We start from the raw sequence: 10,854 nt of genomic DNA on the forward strand, positions 1-10,854 counted from the left end.
CCTGGGCGACAGAGCGAGACTCCGTCTCAAAATAAATAAATAAATAAATAAATAAATAAATAAATAAATAAATAAATGAAATTTCATGACCTATTCTACATCTTTCTTATAGAGAAGTGTGAAAAATTTTTCACTGGGAGACCATCAGGCTGAGACAGCTGTAGGGCCTTGGGTTCCTACGTAAGCCAACTGAATTTCAATGTAACCAGTAAAATGAAACTTAAGCATAACCAATCAAAGCATCAACTAACCTCTAACAAGGGACTTTCCTCCAATCAGACCCAAATAAGGCAAGCACCTATCTGCAGCCAATCAAGCCATTGCTTTGCTTTGCTTCTGCACTCAACCTATAAAAGCCTGCTGCTCAGGCCGCTAAAGTGGAGTTCTCTGAACCTCTTCTGGTTCTGAGTGCCTGCCTGATTCATGAATCATTCTTAGCTCAAATAACTCTGTTAAATTTCATTTGTCCAAAGTTTTCCTTTTAATGGAAGTATGGGAGGAGTCCACAAAACTTTCAGGTATTAAAATACACAATTTTGGAATAAAACTCTGTGAGGGAAATAGAATGGAAATACAAATTCAAGGAGAAAAGGGAATGATGTAAAATTTTCAACACTTAAAGAACAGCTTATATATTTTTCAGAAGGCTGATAGTGGGTACTGAATGGTCTTTATAACAAGGGCTTCAGTTAAGAGTATCTAACAGTTTTAAAAAATACCAATGTTTACATTTGCCAGAAACGGTTCAATCCATTCTCCTGCCTCAGATTCCTGAGTAGCTGGGACTACAGGCATGTGCCACCATGCCCAGCTAATTTTTTTTTTGCATTTTTATTAGAGATGGGGTTTCTCCATGTTGGCCAGGCTGGTCTCGAACTCCTGACCTCAGGTGATCTGCCTGCCTCAGCCTCCCAAAGTGCCGGGATTACAGGCATGAGCCACCAAGCCCAGCCAATACTCAAACCATTTTTGATGCATAAAGATGGTAGTTTCATATTAGTTTCAAAAGCTACCTATAACTGGTAGCTATTTTATTTTTCCCGCAAGGGACCAAGATGAGATGGCCTTGGATGAATGGCTGACTAAATCCACAAGGATTTAGTCTGTGAAGGTGTTAGCCTGAGAATGTGTTAATAACTCGCTACTGGTGGAAGTGCAGAGCTGCAGAAGGGCCGAGGGAGGCCACCGTGGCCACAGAGATGAGTCAGGGAGTGGGGCAGGGAAGGGTGGGACCCAGAAGTGAAAACTATAAACCTCACAAGGGTGAACCCATCTAGGCAGCAAACACATTGGAGGCTAAAAGGTTATGCGGGGGCCAAGGGAAGACTTCCCCATTGCCCTCGGAAGGTTCGCTGAAAATCAACTGATAAAAGGCAGATTAATAGGCGAAAAGGCGTATACATTGATTTGATCGTCATTTCATGTGACATGGGAGCCTTCAGAGTGAAGACCCAAAGACAGAAGAGAAACTGTCATTTTTAGTATGGACGGCTGTGTAGAAATATGATTGGAAAAAGGGGCCTTGTGTAATGCTGATAGACTGAGTGGGGAACCCAGCCAGGTCTGTCTGTTGAGATTCTTCTCAGCCTCTCTGGGCAGCATTCCCTTCTTATATGAGACAGGATCCTCTCTGGAATGGGGGTCTTCTGACCTATGACCAGATAAAGTAGGTCTGATAATTTCCTTATGGCCAATTTTTACAAAGAAAAGTGGAAGAAAATTAGAGTAGTATTTTAGGTTGTATAGCTGGCTTTGCGGAAAGGAAGTTCTGTCTGTCTCTCTCTCTCTTTTTGAGACAGGGTCTCGCTCTGTCACCCAGGATGGAATGAGGCTGGAATGCAGTGACGTGATCTCAGCTCACTGCAACCTCCATCTCCAGGGATCGAGCCATAGTCCTACCTCAGCCTCCTGAGTAGCTGGGACTGGTGCATGCCATAACACCCAGCTAATTTTTGTATTTTTAGTAGAGACGGTGTTTCACCATGTTGCCCAGGCTGGTCTTGAACTCCTGGGCTCAAAGGCCGCCTCAGCCTTCCATAGTTCTGGGATTACAAGCACGAGTCACCTCAGTGATTCTGGTTTCGATGACCTGCCTTGGGGAAGAGGGATTGTAGTTTCTGTGGCTAGGCTGGTGGAGAAGGGGGGCCAGAGAAAGGAGAGCAAGAGAAGGTCAGAGAGGAACTTTTGCTTCTGAGGCTTTCTTTTTCGGGTATGGTTTTCTGATCCCCAACAGTCAGTACGATAATAAAGGCTGGTACTGATGGAGCACATGTTGTGCTAAGCCCTTTCTGTGCACCCTCCTCGTAGGGCCACAAACAACGCTATGAGATGGGTGTTACTATGAGTCTTATTTTTAGCATCTAAGCCTGACTTCCAGCCTCTTGATGACAATTACTCCTCCAGACTGTCTCCATTGTGTTCTATGAAGTGTCCTTCAAAGGTGGCACAGTCAATTAGGAAAAAAAACATAATCTTATCAGTGCTGCATTTCCACTAAGGACACAGGTGGCTGAGGTTTCTTTTAAAAGCCATTTCCAATAACATATGAATGTCCACATGTAATAACCAGTTAGAGACAGACATGATTAGCAATAGCCTAATATAACTCCACCTAAGCGTTTCAAAGGGCTTCATCAACATTAATTACGCCCCCAAACCCTTGTGAAGTGATGACAGGTCCAATTTTATGAGCATTCAAAGACAAGCCAAGAAGTTGCCACCAGCCCTGGGTTACATGGCTTGTACACACACCTACGAGACGCCCTGCAGTGCCTGACATAGGGCAATGGAGAGCAAGAATGACTCCCGCCAGCAAGCCCTTCCTCCAACACTCAGGTTGGAAACCACAAATGTGGGTGCCCAGTTCTGCTGCAGGGAGGGAATGGGTAGTACCTGGCCAGCTCCCACCTCTGGACCCCACTGGCAGCTCTCAACCTATTCTGCTCCTCTTTTTGCTGAGGAACCACGCTGTATGTCTTCACTGGGGTTATTTTAGAGGTGGAGCGTTCACAAGTACACATGCACGGTTAACCCAGAACAGGGATATTCCACGTTGGAATCAGTGACTTTGTCCCTTAAGCAAAGACACGGTGCAAAGTGGAACATATGGTTCCCAGCTGAGAGGCAGGGGTGAGAACTGTCTTGGGCGGCCCCAGGCTTGGGCACTGCCAGATCAGGTTGATTCTTCTGAGGCAACACCCAATCAGGCTCCCAACTATTTATCAAGTTGACAAGGCAGAGTAGAATAGACAGTGTCCATTGAGGTGGAAGAGAGGGAAGAAGGCAGGCAAATATCTCAGGAGCTGCTCCCAGTGGCGATCTGTTACCCAAGAAAGCCCAAGACTCGGCCAAAGTCACGGAATAAGCGACTGTCAGGGTCTCCCCATACCGCTCTGGTCCCAGTATTTTATGGGTGAGGAAGTATGAGGCCTCCCAACTACCAGGAGCCTTATATTTAGGGTAACTATATACCTTCCAAATAGGGAGACTCCTTGGATCACCTGAGGTCAGGAGTTCAAGACCAGCCTGGTCAACATGGTGAAACCCCGTCTCTACTAATAATATAAAAATTAGCTGGGTATAGTGGCACACGCCTGTAATCCCAGCTACTCAGGAGGCTGAGGCATGAGAATCACTTGATCCCGGAAGGTGGAGGTTAGAGTGAGCCAAGATCACACCACTGCACTCCAGCTTAGGCGATAGACTGAAACTGCATCTCAAAAAAAAAAAAAAAAAAAAAGGAAGACTCTGAGAATGAAAGGGGGCTCTATTAACATACACAGGCATGAGGCACAAACCAGGACCATGGTCACTCTACCCATGCTGCAGTCTCTCAATGGGGAGGGTTATTGGCAAAAGAAGTGAGGTGAGGGCAAAGCTACTCACCCCAGCTACACTACCCATTGACTGTGTGGCCATGGGCAAGTTAATTAACCTCTCTGTGCCAGTTTCTTCACAGGTAAAACGGGGTTATAACAGTACCTATCTCATGAGAGATTTTGTGAGGATTAGCACAGTTCCTGTCCTATAAGTAAATAATGTTAGCTGCTTTTATTATGATGATTACAATGGTCATTGTTAATTGGTTATGAAAGGGTGGCTAAAGGACCTATATTTTATTGCCAGGAAGACTGACAGAGGTTTCATGGATGAAAAGGTGATACTTGCGCTAGAAGGCTGGGTAGGATTTTCCAAAGGCAGAAGCAGGGAACGGTGCAGGCAGCTTCAGTTTGCTCATCTGTAAATTCCAGTCATTCTCATAACTACCCTATAGGACGGGTATACAACTTACCCACAGAAGGGTTACATGATTTTCCCCAAGTTATAATGCTAGAAAGTAACAGAGCTGGTGCAGAGAGCTATAATCACTGTGCACTCAGCCTGGGCCACACAGGAGACTCTGTCTCCCAAAAAAATAAGAAGAAAGGTAATAGAGGCAGGGTTTGAAGCCAAGTCTCTGATTCCAAAGGCCATGCTCTTAACACTCTGTTGTACCTCTAATTTTGGGTCGAATTCTGTCTTGGGGGTAGACACTTGTGAAAATGTATCCTCCCCACCTCCCTCTTAGACTATAACCAGGGACAATCTGTCTTGATGATCTATATCGGGGTGTCCAATCTTTTGGCTTCCCTGGGCCACAATGGAAGAAGAAGAACTGTCTTGGGTAACACATAAAATATGCTAACACTAATGATAGCCGCTGATGAGCTAAAAAAAAAAAAAAAAAAAATCTCAAAAAGTCTCATAATGCTTTAAGAAAGTTTATGAATTTGTGTTGGGCTGCATGCAAAGCTGTCCTGGGCTGTGGGTTGGAAACTTTATCTACATAGCTCCCGCCCCACCCAGCACAAGCTGGAGAGAGTAGGTGCTCAGATGAAATGTCTACTCGCTCAATAGAAGAATAGAGGCCTGACTTTTCCAGGCTGAGGTAAAGCTTCCACAGTGTCAATATCCTGCTGGGAGCTGCTTCCTGGGCAGCTCAGCCCTGGGGCTTCCTGTGGCAGAGTACCCTCCCCAACAACCAAAATTTATACCCTGATGGGCAGGGCAGAAGGCAGGGCTGCAACTCAAGGACGAACAGCTTGCTCCTAACTTCATCCCACCCATCAAGCTGGACTTAAGACTTGTCTCTCAATATTTTCCTCCTCCCAAAGGTAACTGATGAGTTGTGAGCAGCCTGCCCAGCCCACATGACCACTTTTCTGAGACCTGCCTGTAATGGTAGAGCCTCAGAAACCATGTTTGCCAGGTGGCATCAGCTGAGTGGCACTCCTTGGCCATCACCAACTGGACCAGGTAGATACCTTACCCAAGCTGGCCACTCAGGTCTTCCCTCTTTTGAAGGGGAGGCATGAGTTCCAGCACCTTCCAAGCCCCACTGCCTTTCCTGCCATGGGGTTTCATGAGCTACCCTGTTAGCCTTATAATAATTTTCCTTTTTGTCTCAGCTTCTCTGAAATGGGTTTTTACTCCTTGCAATCAAAATAGCCTTAACAAAATCGAGAAAGGAGACAGCTTTCCCTCAAAACCCCTCTCCCCATCCCCATGCAGAATTAACCACACCTTCACCTCTACTCTGTGTACCTTCATCTGTTCCCCTTGGAAACCCCGTGGCATTTCTGAGTCACATGCTTCCTACATGCCTAGTACATGGTCAGACACTGCGTTAGGTGCTTTTTCATTGATCCACATAGCCGTTGGGAGGGAAGGATGAAAACCAACATTTTACAGATGAGATAACAGGACCTCTGCAGTGTTGCACCATACACCCAAGGTCACTAAGCTAAGAAGCAACAGAGTGGGGATTTGGATCCAGGTCCTCTTCTCTTTACCCCACCCAGTACTTCAGTCAGCTCCATCATCATCACAACCATGCCTGTCCCTCACCTCAATTCATACATCCTTGGTAGAGTCATCATGAATTATTCATCTTTGCTCTGGCAGGAAGATATTCCATACTAGGCAACTGAATTGATTTTGTGATTAAAATGGAAACTTACTAGAAATCTCATCAGGGAAAGTGCTCTGAGTTTTCTTAGATTCTTATATTTGTCCACTTGGCATCCATTCATCACAGGGCCAACTGTATTAACTGATTTTTTATATTCTAAGGAGCATGCCTCTCATATGCTAACCAATCTAGAGCTGCAAATATCTCCTTTATTAAACCCTCACACCCCAGGTCAATATTTCCCCTGCTCTAAATCAACCCAGGGCTACATACCAGACAACCCAGAGTTCTTAAATCAGCCAATCCTAAACTGTTCGCCCCGTCCTGCCGTGCCTTTCCCACAGAAAAACACAATAAAGGCTCTGATCTAAGCTTTCCCTACATGCCCTCTGCTTCTAACCAACTGACCTTGGTGTGTCCCGTGTGGCCCTCTGCAGCACGATGTGCCTCCTTCTTTTAGGAAACGTAAGCAACAAAAATCTTCTTCAATGGCATTAGCCATCCATGGAGTCACTCTGTCATCTCCATAAATTAAGGTCCAGGAAAAACTCAAGATAACAGCTTCTATCATTATATTAGAAATGGTGTAGACTCTGAATATTGAAAGCGGAATGGAATGTTCTGGTTCCTTCACAGAATGAAAGCACTCAGCACCTTCAATATGTAAGGCAGTATTCACTCAAGCTGACCAGCAGCTCCTGAATTTCCTCTGAAGTCAAGACTGTGCCACCATCAATGCGTTTTCTGACTTGAAGAGAGGGTGGTTACCCCTGCCGCGAGGGGAGTGATTAGCAGGGGCACAAGGAGACTTTTGGGTACTAGTAATGTTCTGTTTCTTGATTTGGGCGTCAGTAACATGTATGCTCCCTTTTCATTAAAATTTGACATCTAGAGCTTATGATTTGTATATCTTTCTGTATGCATACCATATGTCGATAAAAAGGTTAGAAAAAGTGTTTTCAGACTTGAAACCCTGCTCCATTTTGCATAATGCTCTGTGAAGCACGTGGACACCTCCAAAGACGCAAACAGTAACACTGCCTACTTGAGAAGAGTGTTTTGCTCACTTTGAATATTAGTGCTAAGACATGGTGGCCTGAGATCTTGAGTTCTCAGGATGATGGAGCTGGTGCGGGAAGGAGCTTAGTAGATCATGTGGTCCAGAAATTCCTACACCTGGCTGATTATCTGATTCACCTGAAGAGGTTTTACAAAATGCACGTTCTGGGTTTCTAGCCTAGCTATGCAAAACCACAATTTGCAGGGGAGCAGAGATGAGGGGGTAAAAGGGTGAAGGCAGAGAGATGAGTCTGAGGCCTAGAAATTTGCATATTTTTGAGCTCCCCGGGTGTTTCAGGTGGTTAGGCAGGATTGGGGACCATCTATGAACTCTACCTCTTCATTTTATAGAGACAGAAACTGAGGCATAGAGAAGGGATGACACTTGCCCAAGATCACACAGCCAGAGATGACAGAGCTGGGCTAAGAACTCAGGTCTCCCACTTCTCAGTCTGATACTCTTCCCAACAGAGCCCTAGATGAATACAGTAGCTGCACAGGAAGGGGAAACAACAGGCTTTCATGGAAAGAAGATCAAGGAGTGAGATGCCGACACTGAAACCATCGTGCCATCTTGGCTCTGAAACTGGTCTGCTTGGTGAGGCAGAGTCCGCTGAGAATGTCAGAGTCAATCTTCGCTCTAGAACGAGTCTACTTCCAGACAAATGTTCATAATTTCCATACGTATTCCACCTGGCTGGTCAGATGGAATTAAAATGACAAAAGCCCTTTAATGACCTGCAGAGTCCCCTCCTTGGGCATGCTGGGGTGTGGTGGCAGCAGTAGGAGTCAGGACACTGGGGAGTCAGAGCAGTGCTGCAGTTAGGAGCATGGGTTCTGCAGCCAGTCTGACTTGGGTTTAAATTCTGGTTGCACAACTTACTAGTTGTGCCAGTCGGGGCCATTACTGAACTTCTCTGTGTCTCAGTTTCCTTGTCTCTAAAGTGGGGATAAAGATGGTAACAGCTAGCACTAGCACTTGACAAATGTTGGCCATTATGTGTGGGTCATTGCCTAAGGGCTTCACGTGAATACATTCATTTTATCCTCACCACCACCAGGAGGCAGCTACTATTCTACAGAGGAGGAAACCTGGACCTACTGTGTAGTGCTAGTGTGAAGATTACCCAAGGAAAGGCATGTGACGAACTCAGCACAGTACCTGGGATAGAATAAATCCTCAATAAATATTAGTCATTGTTATTATGGTCACCATTATTATCTAAAATTAACGGTTCTAGCTCTTCCTCTCAACTTGCTATAGGATCTTAAGTATGTCACTTCTCACCTCCCAGCCTCACCGTTCCAGTCCATCAAATGAGAGGTTTGATGAGATGATCTCTAAAGTCTCCTTTAGCTCTAGGGTATTAGCAGTCACTGATCTTGTTTTCTTTCTTTCTTTTTTTTTTGAGGTGGGGTCTCACTCTGTCACCCAGACTGGAGTGTAGTGGTGCGATCTTGGCTCACTGCAATCTCTTCCTCCCTGGCTCAAGTGATCCTCCCAACTTAGTCTCCCGAGTAGCTGGGACCACAGGTGTGCACTACCACACCTGGCTGATTTTTTGCATTTTTGGTAGAGACAGGGTTTCATCATGTTTGCCCAGGCTGGTCTTGAACTCCCGAGGTCATCCACCCATCTCGGCTTCCCAAAGCGCTGAAGTTACAGGCATAAAGCACCACACCCAGCCTCTCTGATCTTTAAAAAAAAATTTTTCAATAAATCCAAGTCATCGGATGCTGCATTGATAGGTGTTTAGAAACACTTAAATCTGACGTTAAAACCCCCCTTTTTAAAAAAGGTTCATTCCCTTCTGCCTATTCATTGTACCTATATGACTATATCTAAGGAAAGGATGAGAGATCTGCACAGAGGTTTACACTCCAGGATGTTCACGGTTTACAGCCACTCCAGATTAGAGACAGCCTGAATATCCAGCAATGAGGATCTGTCGAGCAAATTTTGACACAGCAGCTCAACAGATTATTGGGCAATCATTCAAAAAGTATGCTTTCAGTCACCACTCGATGACATGGGGAAATATTCCACAAGTAAGGTCAAGTTAAACAACCAAGATACAAAACTTCATGTGCAATGTGACCCCAAATTTATACTACTAGAAAAAAACAAGGATCTATACTGAAATATGAATGAAAATTATCTCCAAATAATGGAGGTGATATACATACATACATATATATGTGTGTGTGTGTGTATATATATACATACACATATATATATAATTTTCTTTTTTTTTTTTGGCAACAGGGTCTTGCTCTGTCACCCAGGCTGGAGTGCAGTGGTGCAATCATAGCTCACAGCACCCTCAAACTACACTTAGGCTCAAACTATCCTCTCGTCTCAGCCTCTTGAGTAGTTAGGACTTCAGGCGCATGCCACCACACCTGGCTAATTTTCAATTTTTCTGTACAGATGGGGTCTCACTATGTTGCCCAGGCTGTTTTCAAACTTCTGGCCTCAAGAGATCCTCCCACCTTGGCCTCCCAACGTGCTGGAATTACAGGCATGAGCCACCATAACTGGTCCAGAGTAGGTGATTTTTTAAAAACTAAAATCTACTAAGTGGGAATGCATTCCTTTTATTCCATACCTTTTATGATGTACCTCTGCCTCCCTATTTTTACGTATTTTAATGAGCATCTCTTTTTTTTTATTTTTTTTCCTTTTTGAGATGGAGTCTCGCCCTGTTGCCAGGCTGGATTACAATGGCACCATCTCAGCTCACTGCAACCTCCACCTCCAGGGTTCAAGCAATTCTCCTGCCTCAGCCTCCAGAGTAGCTGGGACTACAGGCGGGTGCCACCATGCCCAGCTAATCTTCTTGTTTTTAGTAGAGATGGGGTTTCACCATGCTGGCCAGAATGGTCTCGATCTCTTGACCTCGTGACCCACCCACCTCCCAAAGTGCTAGGATTACAGGCGAGAGCTGCCGCTCCCGGCCCATCTCTTTTCTTTTGATTACACATTCCCTTGTCTGTGTGAAGGGCCTGCCTGTTTCTGCCAGTGACAGGCATACAGACCCCATGTATATCTGTTAGCCAATGCAGAGCACTGTGTAACTTTCTTGTTAGGAAAATACAAATTCCCAAACCCCAAAAAAGCCCTTGCCTTGTAGGAGAAGGAAGTCTCGCTCAGGGCGCTGGCGCTACTTGTGGGAGGCAGCTGCTGCAGCTGCAGGGCTGCGCTGTGGGCTCCGTCCATGGTGGTCTAGTGGTGCATCCCACTGGGGCTGGCTCAGGAGGTGGAGCTGCTGCTAGGCGGGGTCCAGGCCAGATGCCATCTCTCCTCGTGGTGTTCACCTCCCTCCAGCAGCCATCACTTCCTCATGCCAAAAGAATGCTTCAAGGCTCTTTTGGCTGATTTACAGCCTTCTCCTCAGCTTCACTCAGAGAAGTGCCAATCTCCGTGGCTCTCCCAGCAGACAGAGAGGGGCGTGTTTTCCAGTTCTTGCGGTCCTCTAGGGTGGTGGAGAGGAACATTAAAAATGCATGGACAAGGAAACACTGAGCCCAGCTTTGTTACCTGAGAATACCATTCAGATAAAACATAACCGGCCATGACAAGTGAGTCCATTAAAAAAATTCTTCAAAATTCAATTCTAGCTGTTAAAAACAAGTTCTATCATGCCTTTGTCCTCCCCTTAATACAAACCTGACTCATCTATCTCAAAAGCTTCCTCTCTGGCTCTTAAATGTCCCCTTTCCTCCTCCACTCTGCTTCCTTCCTCTTATCGCACCCAACTTAAATCCTCCCTTTTTCCATAGCTCTTGAGCACAGTAAGTAGAATACTAACTTCTCCAGTTCTCAAAAAAAAAAAAAAAAAAAA

The 10,854-nt window shown here is 45.3% G+C and overlaps 1 protein-coding gene across 5 annotated transcripts in view; it reads right to left on the bottom strand.

Annotated features, from left to right (window-relative positions):
• Window positions 1-10,854, bottom strand: part of NIPAL3 (NIPA like domain containing 3) — a 58,931-nt gene that overhangs the window by 42,367 nt on the left and 5,710 nt on the right. For all 5 annotated transcript variants that reach the window (XM_017886485.1, XM_017886486.1, XM_017886484.1 and 2 more), the window contains exon 2: window positions 10,137-10,485. In XM_017886485.1, the coding sequence (XP_017741974.1) occupies window positions 10,137-10,229 (93 nt within the window). In that variant the 5' untranslated portion in view covers window positions 10,230-10,485. The remainder of the gene's footprint in view (window positions 1-10,136; window positions 10,486-10,854) is intronic.

Source organism: Rhinopithecus bieti, unplaced genomic scaffold, assembly GCF_001698545.2.
Source record: "Rhinopithecus bieti isolate Rb0 unplaced genomic scaffold, ASM169854v2 scaffold_14826, whole genome shotgun sequence".
NCBI classification, from domain to species: Eukaryota; Metazoa; Chordata; class Mammalia; order Primates; family Cercopithecidae; genus Rhinopithecus; species Rhinopithecus bieti.